At 46.6% G+C, this 22,438-nt stretch overlaps 1 protein-coding gene across 1 annotated transcript in view; it reads left to right on the top strand.

The window, feature by feature from the left end:
• NOS1 (nitric oxide synthase 1 (neuronal)) overlaps positions 1 to 22,438 on the top strand; it is a 150,240-nt gene that overhangs the window by 45,781 nt on the left and 82,021 nt on the right. The window contains 1 exon segment of the mRNA XM_011928709.1: positions 3,686 to 3,812. Coding sequence (XP_011784099.1) covers positions 3,686 to 3,812 — 127 coding nt within the window.

The raw sequence follows: 22,438 nt of genomic DNA, 5'->3' as shown, positions 1-22,438 counted from the left end.
ACAGTGAGCCGAGATCACGCCACTACACCCCAACCTGGGCGACAAGCAAGACTCCATCTAAAAATAATAATAATAATAATGATAATAATGTGTATGCCCGTCACACAGGACTCCAAAATTAAGTTTTAGTTGGCAAAACACTTCAACTGCATTATTTAAACGAAGGTCTTAATGGATTAAAAAAAAAAGAATGATGGTAAAAGAAACTCTCTCTGCAAATGCACATAAGACAACCCATGTGATCATTTCCAAATTGCCTGGGTAATTGTACCTTGAAATTTTTGTAAATTGGCTTCACTCCACAGGAGATGTTGGGTTACTTGCTCTGTAGCCTCTGGCTTAGAGTGAGCATCCTAACCAGTTTTTCCTATCTCTGTTTTAAAAAAGGAAGGATCTCCTGTAATCCCAGCACTTTGGGAGGCCAAGGCAGGCAGATCACCTGAGGTCAGGGGTTTGAGACCAGCCTGGCCAACATGGTGAAGAAACCCAATCTCTACTAAAAAAAACAAAAATTAGCTGGGCGTGGTGGTGTGTGCCTGTAATCCCAGCTATGTGGGAGGCTGAGGCAGGAGAATCGCTTGAACCTGGGAGGCAGAGGTTGCAGTGAGCCGAGATCACGCCACTGCACTCCAGCCTGGGTAACAGAGTGAGACTCTGTCTCAAAAAATAAAATAAATAAAATAAAAAAGGAAAGATCTTGGCAGCTCATCAGTCACACCTAGTTTCAAATCCCAGCTGTACTATATGCTGACGATGAGGCCTTGGGAAACTTACATACCCCTCTGGGTTCAGTTTTTTCGTGTGTAAAATGGGGACTTTTAATGTCTGTTGAAATTAAATGAAATAACTTCTGTGCAAGTACCCGGAATGTTATAGAGGCTCCAAATACATTAACCTCCTCCCTTCTCTGCTGAATCCTCACTTATGGTCATGTGATATAGGATCAGTAGTTTCAGAGCTGAAAGGGAACTGAGTGACATTTAGAGCAGCACTCTCAACAGACGATACTTCTGTTTATGATCATGTAGGTAACCATTAACTTGGGAAATGCCTGTAATCAAGAGCCACTCTGGGTATGTTTTGGTGACATTTTAAAGAGGGTGAAACAGAATGTTCCCTCTGACGAATTGCAAACCTCTCCAGGCAGAAGAGCGGAAGTGGCTTTGACGTGAGCCTCAGGGACGACGTGAAACACTGCAGGCAGGGCATCTGGGTGGCCCAGAGGGAGCTGCTCGGGGGGTCACTGGAGGTCTCGCTCTCAGAGCTTGGACCGTGGCTTCTGGTTCATCCAAGATGACTGTCATTGTACCAGATTGGGGAATGGAGGAGTCCCCAAAGCTAGGAACATAGAACAGAAGGCAAGACAACAGCCAGTCTTAATGCTGGGACCCAAACCAAGATGAGCCACAGGGCAAGCTGCATTGCCCAGTTAGACACAGAGGCCATGGTCAGAGTCAAATTGGATAGGAGAGCCAAAAGGAGAAAGGCTGTTGGGAAGTAGGAGGGCAGTACTTGGAGAGTAGAAGGACTCAGAGAGTAAGACAGGTCTGATGATGCCATCTGGATTTTGGTGCCCACTCCTATCTCCATCTCAGAGGGTGGCCAGCTTGTGGAACCTAGCTGAGATCATCTCATCCTGAGCCTGTTAGAGTTCAGGGACAGGAAGCCAAGAAAACTTAGTGAGTAAGAAGTCAGATTCTGGCCAGGCCTGGTGGCTCATACCTGTAATCCCAGCACTTTGGGAGGCCGAGGCAAGAGGATCACTTGAGTTTGGGAGTTTGAGACCAGCCTGCACAACACAGTGAGACCCTGCCTGTACAAAAAATTTACAACATTGCCAGGTAGGGTGATGCACGCCTGTAGTCCCAGCTACTGGAGAGGCAGAGGTGGGAGGATCGCTCGAGCCTAGGAGGTCAAGGCTGCAGTGAGCTAGGATCACACCACTGCACTCCAGCCTGGATAACAGAGCAAGACTGTCGCCACAAAATGTCAGGCTCTAGCATCCAGAACAAGCCTGGGTTTGAATCCACCATCACTAGCTGTGTGACTTAGGCTAGTGACTTAACCACTCTGAACTATAGTTTCCTCATGTGATGATTGTGAGAGTGATGCTGGTGGTCATGAAGATGCTGGTGTGGTCATGATGCCGAGGAGGAGGAAGAGGATGGTGGTAATGGTGATGCTGCTAATGAAGGTGATGGCACTGATCATGAAGATGAGGGTATGATGAGGTTGATGATGATAATGATGAGGGTGATTATGGTGATGAGGATGGTGATGGTGATTATGGTGGAGGCTGATGAGGCAAGTTAGATGATGATGATTACAATAATGATGATGGTAACAATGAGAATGATGGTGGCTATGGTGATGACTGTGGTAGTGGTGGTGATAAAGATGATGGTGATGGTGGTGGTGATGATGATGACAGTGACAACCCCTACTTTAGAATGGATGTGATGAGCAGGCTGGAATACTAGGCTTTGCTACTGTGTGACCTTGAGCAACTTAGCTTCTCTCTGTCTCCCTTACCCCATCCGTAAAATGCTGATTAACAATCATTCCTGGACAGGCTTAGTGGCTCACACCTGTAATCCCAGCACTTTGGGAGGCTGGGGTGGGAGGACCACTTGAACCACGGAGTTCGAGACCAGCCTGGGCAACATAGTGAGACCCCATCTCTACAAAAAATGTAAAAAGTTAGCCAGACGTGGTGGTACACCCTTGTAGTCCCAGCTACTCAGAAGGCTGAGGCAGGAGGATCACTTGAATCCAGGAGATCAAGGCTACAGTGAGCTGTGATTGTGCCACTGTATTCCAGCTGGGATGACAGGACAAGGCTGCGAAAAAAAAAAAAAAACAGTCACTCCTGTCTCAAAGGGTTGTCACGAGAGTTAAATGCACTAAAACACATGGCCAGGCATGGTGGCTCACGCTTGTAATCCCAGCACTTTGGGAGGCTGAGGCAGGGGCATTGCTTGAGCCTAGGAGTTAGAAATCAGCCTGGCCAGCACAGGGAGAACCTGTGTCTAATATAAATAAAATAATAATTTTTAAAAACCCACATGTAAAGTGCTTGGCACATAGTAAGTGCTTTATAAATGCTATCTGTCCTTATTAATAGTATTATTATTTTTGTCATTATGTTCCCTTTATTTTCCAAATCATTCTGTTTGTCCTGAGCTGCTATTGTTCAAAGCCAAAAGTCTTAGGGTCAGAATAACTTATTACCCAAAGCCCACAGGACCTTTCTATCCTTCCTGCCTCCTACTTTTTCCACTGGTAGGTGTCATGAGCATTAAGTTGTCCAGGGGTTCATGGTACATGGACTATTACTAGGAAACAGGCCTCCTGTGTTCCCAGATCCATGGAATGAAGAAGGGAGAGGGACAGGCAAAATCCTTCTCCTTGCCATCCTGAAATGATGTCCACAAAGATAGGGATATGCCAGCTGTCAAAGTCCCCTTGGATGCGCTCCCTTTGTGATTGACACCCGGAACTGCCTTCCCACGTGTCACTGTCGATCTTTATGAAGCAGCGGGCTGGGTACCCAAAGCCTGCTGGCTCATAATGAGTTATGTGAGTGAGCCACTGAGGTTCTGTGCAGACTCAGGACTTCCAGATCAAAGCAACTAGCAGTCCCTCCTGATGTCCCCTTCCTCACCTGCCCCACCTTGCCTTTCAGAGATTTGGACGGCAAATCACACAAACCTCTGCCCCTCGGTGTGGAGAACGACCGAGTCTTCAATGACCTATGGGGGAAGGGCAATGTGCCTGTCATCCTCAACAACCCATATTCAGAGAAGGAGCAGGTAAGTGCTTGATGCCAAGCTGGTACCACTGCTTCCCATGCCTTCTCGACCCCTCCCAGGTGGGAAGCTGAGGGGAGGAAAGCTAAACCCTAAACTGTGTCGTGATGGAAATCAGCCGCCATGGCTGGAGAACTTGGGATGCCGAGGCCAGGAGTGCTTATCCTCGGATGTGGACCTCGACTTTGTTTCTGTGTGGTTTGGTATTGTTTGTGAGCTTGCCATTTTTCACATTTTAATTCTGTTTCTACCGGGAAAGGCATTCACATGGCTCCAAATTTAAAAGATATGAAAGATGCATGGTAGCTGGTCACAATGCCTCATGCCTGTAACCCCAGCATTTTCAGAGGTCAAGGCAGAGGACAGCTTGAGGTCCAGAGTTCAAGACCAGCCTGACCAACATGGTGAAACCCCATCTCTACTAAAAATACAAAAATTAGCCTGACATGGTGGCAGGTGCCTGTAGTCCCAGCTACTCAGGAGGCTGAGGTAGGAGAATGGCGTGAACCTGGGAGGGGGAACTTGCAGTGAGCTGAGTTCGCGCCATTGCACTCCAGCCTGGGTGACAGAGCGAGACTCCATCTCAAAAAAAAAAAAAGAAAAAAGAAAAAAAGAAAAAAGACAACCAGCCTGGGCCACATAGCAAGACCCTATCTCAATTTAAAATTAAAAAAAAAAATTTTCTTAATTAGTAGAGCATAATGGCATATACCTGTAGTTCCTAGCTACTCAGGCAACTGAGGCAGGAGGATCACTTGAGGACAGGAGTTCAAGGCTGCAGTGAGCTGTGATATAGCACCTCTGCACTCTAGCCTGAGTGACAGAGTGAGACCCTGTCTCTTAAAATAATTGAAATAAATAAGCAAAAAGATACCTAATAAAAAGCTCTATATGTCCCTAATTCCAGTCACATAGTTTTCCTCCCCAGAGTCAAGCAATGTTAATGGTTTTTGTGTGTTCTTTTAGCCGTGTTTTATGCATTGACAAACACACACATTAGTTTTGAATATTTTTACACAAATAAGAGCACATTACACATGTTGTTTTATACCTTGCTTTTTCACTTATTAACATATCTTAGAGATTAGTCCCCATTAGTAGGTAAAGAGGATCTTGTTTCCTTTTTTACAGCCATATAATATTCCATTGTGTGATTATCCTGTAATTCTGTCAGTCCTTCATAATGAGCCATTGTCAATATTTTGCTATGACAGTGCTATAATGAGTGACCTTGTGCACATACCTTGTTTGGCACATGGATAGGCTTATCAATAGAATATGTTCCTAAAGCCCAGGCATGGTGGCTCATGCCTGTAATCCAGTACTTTGGAAGGCTAAGGCATCACTTGAGCCCAAGAGTTTGAGATCAGCCTGAGCAACATGACAAAACCCTATCTCTAAAAAAAAAAAACCAAAAATGAGCTGGGCATGATGGCACATGCCTGTTGTCCCAGCTACCCTGGAGACTGAGCTGGGAGAATCACCTGAGCCTGGAAGGTCAAGGCTGCAGTGAGCTGTGATTGTATTACTGCACCACTGTGCTCTCGCCTGGGCAACAGAGGGAGACCCTGTCCTGAAAAAAAAACAAAATAGAATAAACTCCTAGAGGTGGAATTGTTGGGTCAAAATTCATGTACATTTGTGATTTTGGTGGTACTTGCCATAGTGGTTGGATCAATCTTACCAGCTAACTAGGAGAGCGACTGTTTCCTCACAGCCTCGCCAACTCCATCTCTTATCCAACTTTTTAGTCTTTGCCAATCTGTTCAGATGTGTTTTGACAGCTAAGTCAGTATCAGTTACAAAGAGTGACTAGATTTGGCTGGAGATCAGCAGCACCTTTGTCTAACCTGTCCAGTAAGCTGATGGGCCAGGTCAGGGTAACCCTAAGGAAGCGTGTGAATTTCACACCCATCCTCTGCATTGCAGTGAAGTCGGGGTGGAGTGACCGGTGGGAGGTCAGAATATAGGGGTGGCCTAGGTGACTCAGCAAGTGATGACCTGCTTTATTTTCCTGATGCTTGGCCTACAGATGGCAGCTTTCACTGCCAGCACATCTACACAAGGCCTCAGAGCCTCTCTACATAGCTTCAGCGGGGAGGATGAGACATTCTAGAGCCTTGGTGGCAATTGCTTTCCTTAGCCACTGATGGCTGGCCAGGAAGGAAAGGACATCAGGGTTTCTGTAGTGGGTGAGACCCATGATCCCACTAACTGAATGCCCCTCTAGCAGTGATGTCTGGAAATGTTTGGTGGAAAAGCACAGCTGTAGACTTTTATTACGTTGTCTTCAAAAGTCAAGACCACACCATAAGCATTAAGAAGCTATTCTCCATTCATGATTAAATGAACAAATATGGTTTAAAGCTCTTTTATATTTTCTTTCTTAATTGAAAACAAAGAGGTATGGCCATCATATGAGCCCTCACAAGACAAAGAAAGACAGTAAGAGGCAGCCTCAGGCCAGATCTAGCCTGCAGACCTGATCTGTTAGGTCTACACCATATTGTATTAAGAGATAATTTATAGTTATATTTTAAATGTACTGCCAATGTTTCAGATTTTTACATAAATATATCTACAGCTTCTCTTTAAAATTTACATAATGTAAGGCCAGGTGCAGTGGCTAACACCTGGAATCCCAGCACTTTGAGAGGCCGAGTGGGGCAAATCACGAGGTCAGGAGTTCAAGACCAGCCTGACCAACATGGTGAAACCCCATGTCTACTAAAAGTACAAAAATTAGCTGGGCATGGTGGCGTGTGCCTGTAATTCCAGCTACTCGGGAGGCTGAGGCAGGAGAATCGCTTGAACCCAAGAGGCGGAGGTTACAGTCAGCCAAGATCATGCTACTGCACTCCAGCCTGGGTGACAGACCGAAACTCTGTCTAAAAAAAAAAAAAAAATTTACATAATCTGACCACATTGCGCCTATACTCTTTTTTTTTTAAAGACAGGGTCTTGCTCTGTCTCCCAGGCTGAGGTGCAGTGGCACCATCTAAGGTTACTCACTGCAACCTCAATCTCCTAGACTTAAGAGATCCTCCCACCTCAGCCTCCCAAGTAACTAGGACTACAGGCTGGTGCCACCAGACCTGGCTAATTTTTTAGATTTTTTGTAGAGACAGGATCTTGCTATGTTGCCCAGGCTGGTCTCGAACTCCTAGTTCAAGCAATCCTCCCTTCTCAGCCTCTTAAAGTGCTGGGATTATAGGTGTGAGTCGCTGTAGTCAACCATATACTTATGGGGCAACAATCTGCATAGACTGAATAGCAGCTGCCCCCTCTAGACAGAGTGTGGCTTTCTAGTTGGCCACAAACCTCACCACTCTCTGTTGTCTCCTTCTTATTAAGGCCAGTGTCCATTGTCATTTATAGTAGCATTAGTGCTTTTGATTTCTTATAATAGAAGGAAAGTTAAATCTTTTCGTATCCATGTTTTTATTATTATTATTATTATTTATTGTGAGACAGTGCTATCTCTGCTCACCGCAACCTCTGCCTCCTGGGTTCAAGCAGTCCTTCCTGCTCAGCCTCCCGAGTAGCTGGAATTACAGGCGTGTGCCACCACACTCGGGTAATTTTTACATTTTTTGGAGATGGGGTTTCACCATCTTGGCCAGGCTGGTCTCGAACTCCTGGCCTCAGGTGATCCACGTGCCTTGGCCTCCCAAAGTGCCGGGATTACAGGTATGAGCCACTGTACCTGGGCCCATGTCATTTTTATAAGTGGTAGATAGAGATGGACCAAAAGGTTCATGTTTTAAGAAATATTTTTTTGGCTGGGCACAGTGGCTCACACCTGTAACCCCAGCACTCTAAGAGGCCAAGGCAGGAGGATCACTTGAGCCTAGGAATTTAAGACCAGCCTGGGCAACATGGCAAAACCCCGTCTCTACAAAAAAGTATAAACTATTAACTGGGCATGGTGGCATGCACCTGTAGTCCCAGCTACTTGGGAGGTTGAGGCGGGAGTATCACTTGAGCCAGGGAAGTTGAGGCTACAGTGAGCCATGATAGTGCCACTGCACTCCAACCTGGGTGACAGAGGCTTTTTTTTGTCTCCAAAAAAAAAAAAAAACCTAAGAACATTCTTCATTTCTACACACGCAAGTGTTTCTTTTTTAATATGCGACTAAGTGTCCTGTTTTGAAGTTACCCAGCCTTCTTCACTGGTTTAGCTTACCCACCTACCACCTCTAGGTATCAGTTTGTAATTCCTGGTGTGCAGTAACCCTTGAGATCTCGGTTCAAAGGAAGAAACAGGGGAGGCCTCGACCCTGCGAGAAAGACACTAAAAGTCAATGCAGAAATCTGAGCAATGGTAGACTCTGGTCATTTCCTTGCACACTGCCCACCTTAGTTAGACAATGCCAACTTGAAAGCATAACTTTGGTCTTCAAGCCTGAGGAGTTGAGCTCAACATTGAGAACAGGGCCTCAGGGTTTTGAAGATCAGATAAGCGTTTGCCTAAAACAAAATGGAAAAAGGCATTACAGTAAAAGGAATGCGGGGCCATGCCTGTAATCCCAGCACTTTGGGAGGCCGAGGCAGGCGGATCACTTGAGGTCAGCAGTTTGAGACCAGCCTGGCCAACATGGCAAAACTCCGTCTCTACTAAAAATACAAAAATTAGCCGGGCATGATGGTAGGCACCTGTAATCCCAGCTACTCGGGAGGCTGAGGTGGGAGAATTGCTTGAATCTGGGAGGTGGAGGTTGCAGTGAGCTGAGATCGCACCACTGCACTCCAGCCTGGGCGACAGAGCGAGACTCCATCTGAAAAAAAAAAAAAAAAGGAATGGTTGTAGCAGATAACATTGCTTTTTTTTTCTTGCTAAGGATAATTATTAGTTCTCTGAGGTTGTCTTTGGTGCTAGCAATAACTGAGACACATGCTGAGTTTTGACATCATCCTAAAGCCTCTTATCGTAATAATCACCTTAAGTGAAAAGCTACCCTAGATAAATAGAGTGAGGACATACCTGCTGTTGGGCCATTCTCCCTGCACAAACTCAGGACTGGAAGGAGGACCACTAGCCTTTGCAGGATGTGATGATGAAAGGACAGGAAGATGTATGGAGAGCTTGCCTTAAGGCCTCTGCTAATATAGAAATTCCATTTGCTTGGAGAAGGGAAGGACTTTGAGGGTGCTGGAGAAAGGGGGTAAGACTGAATCTTCCAAGGTGAAGTAAGTCTGCCGAGCAGTTTTAGCCTAGAGAGTTCCTGGGAGCATGACTGATAGACCAGCAGGGCTTGGGATTTACATTCATCTTTGCCCACCATCAAATCCTTAATGTAGAATTTCACCCAAAAAGATTTAAAACCACGGGCCAGGCTGGGCAAGGTGTTTTATGACTGTAATCCCAGCACTTTGGGAGGCTGAGGCAGGCAGATCTCCTGAGGCTGGGAGTTCGAAACCAGCATGGCTAACATGGTGAAACGCCGTCTCTACTAAAAATACAAAAATGAGCCCAGGCGTGAGGGCACACACTTGTAGTCCTAGCTACTCGGGAGGCTGAGGCACAAGAATTCCTTGAGTCTGGGAGGTGGAGGTTTCAGTGAGCCGAGATTGTACCACCGCATTCCAGCTTAGGCAACAGAGTGAGACTCTGCCTCGAAAAAAAAGAAAAAAAGAAAAAAAAAGTCACGGGCCTGCGAAATCATCCTGACCCTGTTGCCTGAGATTCAGTTTTCCAAATGCCTCTCAGAAATAGCGCCGTCAGGAGGCAGAGACCCTAGCACTTGGATATATTTGAGTCCTAGCTCCAGCACAAAGGAAGCAGCCCTGTTGTGGCCTGCTAGACATCTCCATAGGCACAGGCTTCAGAAATGCTTCCCAGGGTGAGCAAATTAATAGCAAACACGATGTTCTCCTTTCCGTCCTGAAAGATGGTCTCCTAACCTCGCCTCCACCTGCTCAAAGCTACTGTACCTGGAGCTCCTGGAATCAGCTTCTATCCTTCCAGTTATAACCCACATTTATGGCTTGTTTAAGCATCCACAGGGGGCCTAGCATTGTTAATGACACAAAGAGGAACCCAGCCACTACCTGCAATCCTGAGTCAGGAAGGCATAGGTGGAGGTTGAGAAGCAGCTGGGCAAAGCAGCAAAGCAACTGCCAAGCACTGGGCAAAAGGCAATAGAATGCAATTGAAACGGGATGGATGCAGGTTAGACATAAGGAAGAACTTCCTGACACAGGCGACTGTAAGCTCCTGGAGGAAATAGTGAGGTCTGACTCCTTGGTAATCCCAGAAGGGATCCCTACCCTCTTCCATGCTCTTATTTGTCTAGATTCAAAGAAAATCAGCCCTAGAGGCATCTTCTTTTAAGTCCATCTCAGGAGGCTGAGGCATTAATCTTTATCTAGCAGTCATTTCTCTTGCCAACAGTCTGGGTCACTGTGGGTGGGGCCAGTGAGACTCGAGTCCCTGTCACAGAGTGCATTATGTGTATGACTTTGTGACCCTCATCTTCACCACCCCCTTGCAAATTGCATCTGGCCTGGGATAGTAGATAGAACAGATCAGTTCATCTGTCACCATTCACTCGCTAACCTGCTGTGTGCATGGTTCTGGGGTAGGAGCAAAGCTGAGCAAACATAGATGTCCCTGCCCTTGAGACCCTCACGGATGTGTGTGGGGAGAGACTCGTATAAGATTCAATTAGTGCTGAAATAGAGAGGAATACAAAATGCTTTGGGAACATAATTACCTCAGCAGGTAGGTACCAGGGAAGGTTTACCCCAAGAAGTGACACCTGGGCTGGGTTTTGAAACTCAGGTAGGAGTTTGCCCAGAAGAAAATGGAAAAAGGCATTATAGTCAAGGGAATCATTGTGGCTGATACGTTGCTTTTTATTTTTCTTGCTAAGGATCGTTATTAGTTCTCTGAGGTTGTCTTTGATGCTAACACAACCTGAGACACATGTTGAGTTTTTGTTGTTGTTTTGTTTTGTGTTTTTTTGTTTGTTTGTTTTTGGTTTTGGTTTTTTTGGTTTGTTTTTGTTTTTTTTTCTGAGATGGAGTCTCACTCTGTCACCCAGGCTGGAGTGCAGTGACCTGATCTCGGCTCACTGCAAGCTCTGCCTCCTGGATTCACGCCATTCTCCTGCCTCAGCCTCCCCAGCAGCTGGGACTACAGGTGCAACCTGCCACACCCTGCTAATTTTTTGTATTTTTAGTAGAGACAGGGTTACACCAAGTTAGCCAGGATGGTCTCGATCTCGTGACCCTGTGATCTGCCCACCTTGGCCTCCCAAAGAGATGGGATTACAGGCATGAACACATGTTGAGTTTTGACATCATCCTAAAGACTCTTATCATAATAATCATCTTAAGTAAAAAGCTACCCTAGATAAATAACATGAGGACCTGCTGTTGGGCCATCCTCCCTGCACAAATTCAGGATTCAAATCAAGTCCTTCTTCCCTTCCTTTCTTATTAAGCGTCTGTTTCCCTTGCCTGTCTAGTTTGCCTTCCTAAAAGAGAAGGGGTAAAATCGTGCTCTGTTTGGGGACAGAACATCTATTTTCAGATACCAATTAAGCGTCAATCAAACCGTTAGTATGTGGTATGAGTGGGGACAGGGTCGGACCTGGGGAAGTGGTGTTTCCATTTGGGGTTCTCTCCTCTTTTCCATCCTTCCCACTGCCCTTGCCCCTCCCTCCAGCCTCTGACTGGTAAAGGCGATCAGATAGAGAGATGACTGTTAAATCGAAATCCCACTCCCCAAGCTCAGCCGCTTTGGGATCATGGCATTTTCTCACCCCTGGGGACACAGGGCTTGTTAGCTGCTTTCAAAATGTCAAAATCTGTTGAGAAGATTTTCCCTGTTTCCAGGTAAATGACAGCATCCTCCCAGCTTCTCTAGAGGCTCTAAATTATAAGAAAGGTGGGGGACAAGCTTGCGGGCCATTTCTTTCCCAATCTTTAGGGGATCCAAGGTCGCCAGGATGACACCAACTGGCCAGCTACTGCTGGCCTTACTGAAAACCAAAAGGGTGTAGCCAGCCCCAGCCAGCCTGGGTCTGAATGAAGGCAAACCAGTAAAATGCTCCACCTCTTGGCGACAACCCAGCACGCTCACTGGGAAGCCTTCTAAGTCAACACTGATTCATTATGTCAGGATAAAAATAACAGTAATAATGGCCCAGCGCAGTGGCTCACGCCTGTAATCCCGACACTTTGGGAGGCCATCGAGGGTGGATCACTTGATATCAGAAGTCCGAGACTAGCCTGGCCAACATGGTGAAACCCTGTCTCTACTAAAAATACAAAAATTAGCTGGGCGTGGTGGCGTGTGCCAGTAGTCCTAGCTACTTAGGAGGCTGAGGCAGGAGAATCACTTGAACCCAGGAGACAGAGGTTGCAGTGAGCTGAGATCATGCCACTGCACTCCAGCCTGGGCATCGGAGTGAGACCCTATCTCAAAAAAATTAAAAATAAAAATAAAATAGTAAGTGATAACAATATCATGGGGGCAAGCGTGTAGTCATTTTAACCCTTGGACTCATGAGCCCACAGCATTGAGGCCAGGAGTACAGCGCCTAGCTGGTGACCTTGGTCAGATGACTAATTATTAATAGCATCTGTGCTGAGCCTCCCTTTCCTAATAGGGACTAAGAGGCTCATCAAGTTGTGGGGAGGATGAAATGAGATAACGTATGAGATAATGATGTCAACCATAAAAACGGGACCTAATGTATTTATTGAGCAGTATCAGGTACTGTGCTAAGCACTTTAGGTCCATGGTCTCACTGAACCCCCAGCTCAACCCAATGAAATATTGTGATTGTCTCCATTTTACAGATGAGGAAACTGAGAATCACAGAGGGTTTTGTGGCTCAACATAACCAGTAAGTAACGGAGATGGGATTTGAACCCAGGCCGTGGAGCCCTGAGCCCACGCTATAGGGCCTGGCACAGAGTAAGTGCTCAACAAATGTTGAGGTCATTACTATTGTTCTTATCTGGCTAAATAATATATTGCTAATTTGAGGCAGTTAGGACAAGAAAGCACTGTGCCCATTTTACAGGTGAGACCCTTGTGGCCCACAGGTGACCCAAAGCCCAAAGTGACCACCCACTGAGTCATGACAAGGCTGCATCTCTTCCCCTTTATGACCACATTGTCATCTTTGTCAGTCATTGAAATTAACAGGACAGATATGATTTATGCCTCCTGGGTGCTGAGCTTTGGAAACACAGAGAAAAGAGCAGGAAGGCCTTGAGTGGAAAGAGCAGAACTTTGAGAGCCTGGATTCCAAGCCCAGCTCTATTGCTTGTTTTTCATTAGTTCGGGGATAGCCACGTCATCTCTCACAGCCTCTATTTTCTCATCTGAAGAATGGGTTACCATGAGGATTCAATGAGCCCATGGATGTGCAGTGGCCTAACCCAGGTCAGGCACCAAACAGACATTTACTGAATGTTACTCAAAATGAAATGAAGGCCAGGTGTGGTGACTCACGCCTGTAATCCCAGCACTTTGGGAGGCCGAGGCAGGTGGATCACTTGCGGTCGGGCGTTTGAGACCAGCCTGGCCAACATGGTGAAACCCTGTTTCTACTAAAAATACAAAAAATATTAGCCGGGTATGGTGGCACACACTTGTAATCCCAGCTACTTGGGAGGCTAAGGCAGGAGGATCGCTTGAACCTGGGAGACGGAGGTTGCAGGGAGCTGAGATGGTGCCACTACACTCCAGCCTGGGTGACAGAGCGAGACTCCATCTCAAAAAAAAAAATAGAAATGAAATTGAGTATGATCACTGCCCTGGAGCAATTCACAGCCGAGCCATCCCCTCTTCTCATTTAATATGTACCTCAACTTCTGAAAACTTCTACTTTCAAGACAAACTACAGATGGGGATACACACAGCAGTCATCATATTGTGATATTTGGGGTTTCATAGACTCGTGCACAGATGTTACCCACAGAGCTCCCTTGGCTGGCTTTGGCAGAGTCCATTGGCTCCCTCGAGGCTCACATCTCAAGGTGCTTCTTGGTTACTTCCTTCCCTAAGTCTGTCTCGAAGCATTTGAGAAACCTCTTGCATTTTTAGATTAATTGCCCTAGGTAGGAGGATGCCCCAAATCCCGAGTTCTAAGCTGCGGTCCAACTCATTTTTGCCTCGACTTCAATCAGGTCCGGTATCCCTTGCCTTGGTCTAGACACCCAGGTTGGATTTTCCCAAAAGCATCTTCAGTGCCCCACTTCCTGGGGTGATCCAACGTTCCCAGGGTGCCCTCAAACCAGCAGACCCCCCACTAAGATGCTTTCTAGGGATATATACTGAACAGAGTCTCTCTCCATCCCAGAAGCGTCTTCCTTCCTTCCACCCGAGCCGTCGCCTGCTCAGTGACTCCCAGGTCTTTATAGGTCACTGAGCCAAGAGGCCAGCAACCAAGCTTGCTGTCCTGGGTGGTCAGAGCCAAGGTGGAGCCAGGAAGTGGTGCGTGAATTCACTGGTGTTTGGGTTCAGCCCTGCTGGAATTTCCACATATTTTGCTAACTGTTTGTTTTAAGAGTGAGTATATACAATGCAGGCTGTCCCGACTGTTGTCCAGGTCTGATAATGACACTGTGGTTCTGAATCAGTGACACCACTCTGCATGCTCCTTCACTGCACCACCCCCATATTGAAATGCTTTTCCCAAAAAGGGCAAGTTGGGTCAAAGTCATTTTTCTTCCTCTCTGTAAATTGCTATCAGTTGCCAAAACCAACCCCCACCAAACAGAGGCTCTTACAGGTCAACAGCCCCAGCCTACTTCCATTTCCTGAGGTTCCCAGGATTTTCTAAGATACAAGGGCCAAAACATAAACACGAAACTTGTTGTGCATTTTCAATATTTGCATTTGGCAAGTTAAGGCTTTCAACAAACAAACACAGTACAATGCAGTATCATGGGACAGGCCATGAGATAATTACAGGATTGATGTTAAGATTAATTCCTAGTGTATATGTACATTCTGGTCTGGTAATGGGACCAAGCTGAAAGTTGTCAGTAACATCTGTCTATACTGTGATATCACTGCAATTTGGAGAAAGCTTAAAAAATTCAGCCTTGATGCCCCTTGGTCCTCCAGAGGTCTCCATTATCACCCTGAATCCTTAACTGGGATGGGTCTGACTCCCAAGCACCCCCTTTCTTAATCACCCTCTACAGACTGTTGAATTACAGAAGAGAGAGAAGCAGAGTAAGCAGTGTCGAGTTTCTATGGAGTTATCTTAAGGAATGAATCACTTTAGACATAGTGCTTTGAATACACTAAAGGAAATTATATTCCAAAGTACTAAATACACTTGGTTAAGTTCTATACGTAGCAATGTTTTAATGGCACAGATAAGTGGGTACCTTCTGGATTTGTGAGTCTGTGGGCCTGGACCCTGATCTGCCCCAGCTCATAACCGGGTTATGCTTGCTGCCTGGGAGAGGTGGTACCCACAGGTGGGTGCGGTGCCGCCCAGGGCTGCAGCAAAGGGCACAGTGTGTGGTGTCTGGCCCCTGGTGTGAATGGCCCTCTGCCCAGCTCAGCCCCAGCGTGCTGCCCTCATTTCAGGAGAAGCCAAACAGGGCAGGTTGCTGCAGGCCTCTAATAGAAGAGCTGTCACTGGTGCCGATAGCATTAGAATAAGAAGTGACTTGCTTTGTACAAGTTTAGGCCTTAGCTCTTAGGTGAGTTTACTAGGGCTGCTGTAATAAAACACCACCAACTGGGTGGTTTACACAGCAGAATGGATTGTCTCACAGTTCCGGAGGCCAGAAATACAAAATCAAGGTGTTGGCAGTGCTGGTTCCTTCCGAGGGCTGGGAGGGAGAAGCTGACCCAGTCCTCCCTCCTTGGCTTATAGGTGGCCGTCTTTGTGTTCACATGGCGCTCTCCCTGTGAGCATGTCTGCCTTCAAATTTCTCTTTTCTGTAAGGACACCAGCCCTACTGGATCAGGACCCACCCCGATGACCTCATCTTTAACCTGATTTCCTCTGTAAAGACCGTAACTCCAAAGAAGGTCACATTCTGAGGCAGTTTAGGACATCAACATATGAATTTGATGGGGGTGGGGTGGGGAGAGGACACGGTTCATCCCATAATACGGGGGTCCCCAAACCCCAGGCCACAGACCAGTACTGGCCTGTTAGGAGCTGGACCGCCCAGCAGGAGGTGAGCGGCAGGCAAGCAAGTGAAGCTTCATCTGTATTTACGGCTGCCCCGCATCACTCACATTACCGCCTGAGCTCTGCCTCCTGTCAGATCAGTGGCGGCATTAGATTCTCATAGGAGCTCGAACCTTATTGTGAACTGCGCATATGAGGGATCTAGGCTGCATGCGCCTTATGAGAATCTAATGCCTGATGATCTGTCACTGTCTCCCATCACCCCCACATGGGACCATCTAATTGCAGAAAACAAGCGCAGTGCTCCCACTGAGTCTACATTATGGTGAGTTGTATAATGATTTCATTGTGTATTATATGATAATAATAGAAATAGTGCACACAATCAAGGTAATGCACTTGAATCATCCTGAAACCATGCCCCCGACCACTGGTCCATGGAAAATTTGTCTTCCACAAAACCAGTCCCTGGTGCCAAAAAGACTGAAGACTGCTGCCATAATAGCTCCTAAGATGCTGTATGTCTTGGAGGTGCCTGCCTGCCTCCCTTGGTGTAGCTGTCAGTCCTGGTTTCACTGTGAGACTTGTGACAGTGACAGCCACTACTGGGGAAGGGCAGGTGCTTGACCTCTGTTTCTACATGTTCTGAGTTCTGGTGCTGAGTTTCTGTCTTCTTGCCTAAAAAATCTCCCTCCATCCACTGCCCAGCACACCTGCTTCTTACTTCCTAACATCTGCTAAAAAACCCACCATCCAGCCGGGTGCAGTGGCTCATGCCTACAATCCCAGCACTTTGGGAGGCCAAGGCAGGTGGATCACCTGAGATCAGGAGTTCGAGATCAGCCCAACCAAGATGAAGAAACCCCGTCTCTACTAAAAGTACAAAAATTAACCAGGTGTGGTGGCACATGCCTGTAATCCCAGCTACTCAGGAGCTGAGGCAGGAGAATCGCTTAAACCCGGGAGGCAGAGGTTTCAGTGAGCCGAGATCATGCCACTGCACTCCAGCCTGGGCAACAAGAGCAAAACTCCATCTCAAAAAAAAAAAAAAAAAGCCCACCATCCTTCCACTTACCCAATCCATGTTGACTTTATCCTTTGCCCCGATCCTCTCCTACCCAGAGACTCTCAGTTCCACTTCTGGAGCCCCCAACCTTCAGTTCCCTGCTTCTAGTCCTGCTGCCCCTGCAGCTGCATTCCCACCCTATGGCCACTCATGGCCTCATTGCACCATCCTCCTCATGGGTCTCTCTGCCTTGACCCTCTCCCTCCTGCAATCCTTGCAATCATGTCTTTCCTAAAACCCAGCTGAGAAAAGATCACTCACTCAGGCAGGCAGCTTCAGGGCTCGTGATTCTCTATGAAATCAAGGCCAACGTCCTAGGCTTAGCTTTTAAGGGACTCTACAGTGTTGAAGCTTTTTAGACCTTATGTTAGTTTGCTTAGGTTATAATCACAAAGAACCATTGCCTGGGTGGCTTAGACAACAGAAATTTACAGCTCACAGTTCTGGGGGCTGGAAGTCCAAGGTCACGGTGCCAGCGTGGTCAGGTTCTGGTGAGGGCTGTCTTGTTGGCTTGTAGACATCTGCCTTCTCTGTGTCCTCATATGGCAGACAGAGAGAAAGAGCTCTCTCTTCGTTTTCATATAAGGCCACCAATCCTATCAGATTAGGGCCCCACCCTTATGACCTTGTTTAACCTTCATTATCTCCTAAAAGTTCTATCTCCCAACAAAATCACATGGGGGTGGGGGATGGGGTTAGGGCTTTGTATTAGTCAGGGTTCTCTAGAGGGACAGAATGAATAGGATAGATGTATATATAAAGGGGAGTTTATTAAGGAGTATTGGCTCACACAATCACAAGGTGAGGTCGCACAATAGGCCATCTACAAGCTGAGGAGCAAGGAAGCCAGCCCGAGTCCCAAAGCTAAAAGAACTTGGAGTCCGATGTTCAAGGGCAGGAAGCATCCAGCACAGGAGAAAGATGTAGGCTCAGAGGCTAAGCCAGTCTGGTCTTTTTACATTCTTCTGGGGCTTTTATTCTTCTGGCTACACTGGCAGCTAATTAGATTGTGCCTACCCAGATTGAGGGTGGGTCTGCCTTTCCCAGTCCACTGCTCAAATGTTAGTGTCCTTTGACAACACCCTCACGGACACACCCAGGGACAATACTTTGCATTCTTCAATCCAATCAAGTTGACAATATTAACTATCACAGGCTTCAAATAAATTTGGAGGAAGGACAGAATGCAGTCTCATGCAGATCTCATATGTTTATTGAACATGTACTGTGTGCTGGGCACTATTCCAGGGATAGAACAAACTGAACAGTGGGTAGGCAGAAAACAAGTATTATATAAATGCCTATATAGGTATATGTAAATTATATCTACAAGATATATAAATGTAGATATGCACATACATGTCCAGGTACATATATGCTCATGATGACCACAGGTAGTGTTAAGTGCTAGGGGGAAAACAAAGCATGGTAAGGGTGATTGGGGCAGAGAATGTCAAGGAGGTGACACTGCTTTAAAGAATGATCACAGCCGGCACAGTGGCTCACACATGCAATCCTAGCACTTTGGGAGGCTGAGGTGGGCAGATCACCTGAGGTCAGGAGTTCAAGACCAGCCTGGCCAACATGGTGAACCCTCATCTCTACTGAAAACAAAAAAAATTAACCAGGCCTGGTGGCGCATGCCTGTAATCCCAGTTACTAAGGAGGCTGAGGCAGAAGAATCACTTAACCCAGGAGATGGAGGTTGCAGTGCTCCGAGATCACACCAATGCGCTTCAGCCTCGGTGACAGAGTGAGACTGCATCTCAAAAAAAAAAAAAAAAAGGCTCAGGAAAGTTTTCTAACATGCCGGCATTTGAGCAAACTCAGTGGTCGGGGTCAGCCACTGGAATTCAACCCTTTAGATCAGGAGTCTACAAACCTTTTCTCTAAAAGACAAGACAAATATTTTTGGCTTTGTGGGCCACATGGCATTGGACTCCATCAAAACTACCAGCCAGCTCTGACATTGTTGTGTCAAAGCTGCCACATGCTATATGGACACAAATGAGCCCCAGTGAAACTTTACTTATGGACACTAACATTTGAACATCATATAACTTTCGTGTGTCACAAAATATTCTCCTTTTGATTTTTGCATTCAATAATCCAAAAATGGAAAAAATCCTTCTTAGCTCAGGAGCTGTACAAAAACAGACAGTGGGCCACGGCGTCTGCACATCTCTGCTTTAGAAGAAGCAGCTGTAAGATGCTTTTCCCAGTTGTGGAATGAGAGTCATTCAACGGCTGCTGAGTCCTAGAATACTTGTCCCCAAAATACAGTAGGTGCTCAATATGCACTTGTTGAAAGGGAGAAAGAAGGGAGGAAAAGAGAGGGGGGAAAAGGAATCAGAGCTTCAGCAGGCCTTGGAAGTGGCGTTCTCAGCTCCAGAGCCCAGGCTGACATGACTGCACCTCCCTGCCTCCTTTTGAGCCTGGCTGCAGGACCATTTCCTTTCATTCCTTCAGGACCTCTGCAAGCTTCCTAGGCAAAGAGGTGTTGACAAGGCTATGAAAATGCCCATGAGCTCATGGTCTCCTTTGCACACTTAGGGGCAGGTGTCCCGGGGTCCACAAAGAGCGAGCCAATGTCTCCTCCCACCTAAAAGCTTCCATTGTCCCCACCGCAGACATAAAGCCACAAAAGGATGTATGTAGCCACAGTCCAAAGCCCACATGTGCCCTGTGCCCACCGTAATAACTCGCAAGTGCTGCTAATCTGCAATTTGACCAGGAGAACTTTGGTGCCCACTCAGAAAAGTTATTTGCATCCTGCATGCAGGGCCCCTGACTGCTATATTAATCTCCCCGTTTCTCCCTTCCTGAGTCATCTAATATTGCTGCTGGCTAATTAAAACATCAAAGCGCCAAGTACAACAGCCCTGCCAGAAGCCTCCTAATGCCTGGTTTCAAGTGTGCAATCCAGTGAAACCCAGGGTGGAGGGTGGCACGGCTCACACTCGGGCAGCCAATTACTTGACTGTTAATGACCACCCCTCACACATCTGGGACCTCCACAGATGGCCTCTTTTATGAGTCCTGTTATCTCGTTCCTCCCACTCCCTGGCGATGAAGACTGTCGGCTGCTGCCCACAGGCCACACCCTGCTCCTCCTCCTCATGCCTGGCCCCCCACCCTCTGAGTCCTGGGCCCAGACCCGATGTCATCACCACATCTGAAACCGGGTGTGTAGGGAGAATGGCTGGGGTGCCTTCCTCTGGGCAAGGTAGGATTTTTTTTTTCTCAATGATACAGGTTGTCGGCATGATCAGAGGAATGTGTTTACTACAAAGCCCTGCCCAGATGTGACTTTCATCACCTCCAAAACTCCTCCTGGAAGAGACAGGAGGGGAGACAGGATCCTAAAGAAGTGTTTAGGGTGCCTGGTCAGGCCTTTGAACAAAGTGGGGTTGTTTGTATGCAAATTCCTAAGGAAACATGGGCACAATAACTGAGACAGAAACTATTAGTGAGAAACAAAGGGCAGAACTCATCCAAACTTTTATCATGCTCTGAGTGTGGTGGTGTAGTAATAATACTTGCAGAAGTAATAATAATAATAATACAAGTATTAATAATATAGCTAATAATATAAGTAATAATAGTAATACAAGTAATAATACAAGTAGTAATAATACAAGTAATAACGCTTGCAGAAGCATTGCAGTACTACTAGTAATACTAATACTTCTAATACTATAAGTTGGGCTAGTGGTCACATAATAATAACATTTATAATAATAAATAATGGCTAACATTTAGGGGGTGACTGATCATCCAAGTAAGAGATGACTTGGTCAGGGCGCTGGCCAGTGGAAGGGGAGAGGAGTGAGTGGATTCTAGAGCTAGTTAAAAAGCTAAGATGGGTGATCACCAGTGATGAGTTGGGTGTGGGAGATAGAGAAGAGGCTGATGACTAAGATAGCTCCCACCTGTGGCGTGTCCAGCACAGATGGTTGGTAGCACCCAGCACTGAGGAGGACCAGATCTGGCCAGGGCAGGGAGACGTGGAAGATTATGAATCCTATCACCTTCCGTGGGTTCCCTGTGCTGCCACAGCCTGCACTCTTCCGGAGCGATCTTTAACAGTGGCACACTCTTCCCCCACCTCCTGTTCCCCAGGCTCCAACATGGTGCCATGAATGCTTCAACACAGAACTCTTATTCCACTGGCTGCGAAGGTGGCCATGATAGTTCTTTTAACTTAGAACCTTTGCATGATCTGTTCTCTCTGCTTGGAAGACCTTGCTTCCTCTTCTTTGCCTGTCTAGGACATACTTATCTTTGGTCTTGACCTAGAGGTTAGATGTCTCTTCTATGCGCTCCCACCTCCCCTGTGCTGCCAAGGTCCCATGTAATGGTATCCATTGTGCTAAATTGATTGCCATGGCTCATTCAGTTTCCATCACCTCCTACAGGACTGTGACTCCATGGGAGCTGAGATCACATCCATCTAGTTTGTCCTGTAGTCTTGGTCTCTGCTGCCTTACCTGGCACATAGGAACTACTCAATAAACATGTGTTAAATGAATGAATTATTCCTAATGGCCAAGAGGCAGGATAGTCAAGCTGTTAAGGACATGGTTTGATAGCCAGACTGCCTAGATTGGACTCCTTTCTTCAGCTTATTAACTCTGCGATCTTGGGCAACTTAACCTCTCTGTGCCTCAGTTTCCTAATCTGTAAAATGGAGATAATAAGGTTGTTGCTTGGCACATAATAAGTGCTCATTTAATGTTAGTTATCAGTATTAGTCCTTCGCAGTTCTCTGTGACTTCTATCCTGGACTTAGTGCATTTAATCATAATTCACAGCTACCCTCACCAGCCTGAGCTCCTCCAAGTCAGTGAGATGGGTGCCCTGCCTCCTTTCTGATTTTATCTCCTTATACTTGCCCTCATGCATACACTGCAGCCACAGTCAACCTCCTTGCTGGTCCTTTGAACTTAACAAGCTCATTCCCACATCAGTGCCTTTGCACTTGCCCTTCTCCCCTCCACTTAGTTACAGTCACCTCCCCATTTTCTATTCTTATCATCACCTGGAATTATATTGATCCTATGTTAGTTTACTTACTGTTTATCTCCACCTCCACCACATAACACTTCAGAGAGCAAGGTCCCTGTCTTCTTCACTGCTGAATCCCCAGTGCCTATTTATTGAGCATGTATTATAATAGGTGCTCAATAAATACTAGTTGAATGTATGAATACCCTGCCTCAAGGTCACTGTGCACTGATGTACTCTTTGCATGAGTGTCACTTAACATTGGCTCATCTTCTCCCTGACCTTGTTTGGCTTTCGCATCAGAGTGCGCCTGCTGCCCCTCCCTTAGAGTTACTAAGTGACCAATGCTTGCCTGATGCATGTGTGTGCCTGTGCCCAGGCAAGTAGACAGTAACCCAGGAGCATCCAAGACAGATGTGATCCTAGGCCAGGCG

Source organism: Colobus angolensis, unplaced genomic scaffold, assembly GCF_000951035.1.
Source record: "Colobus angolensis palliatus isolate OR3802 unplaced genomic scaffold, Cang.pa_1.0 Scaffold79, whole genome shotgun sequence".
NCBI lineage: Eukaryota > Metazoa > Chordata > Mammalia > Primates > Cercopithecidae > Colobus > Colobus angolensis.
The sequence above is the reverse complement of the archived record's forward strand: the minus strand, read 5'-3'. Positions and strand labels throughout refer to the sequence as shown.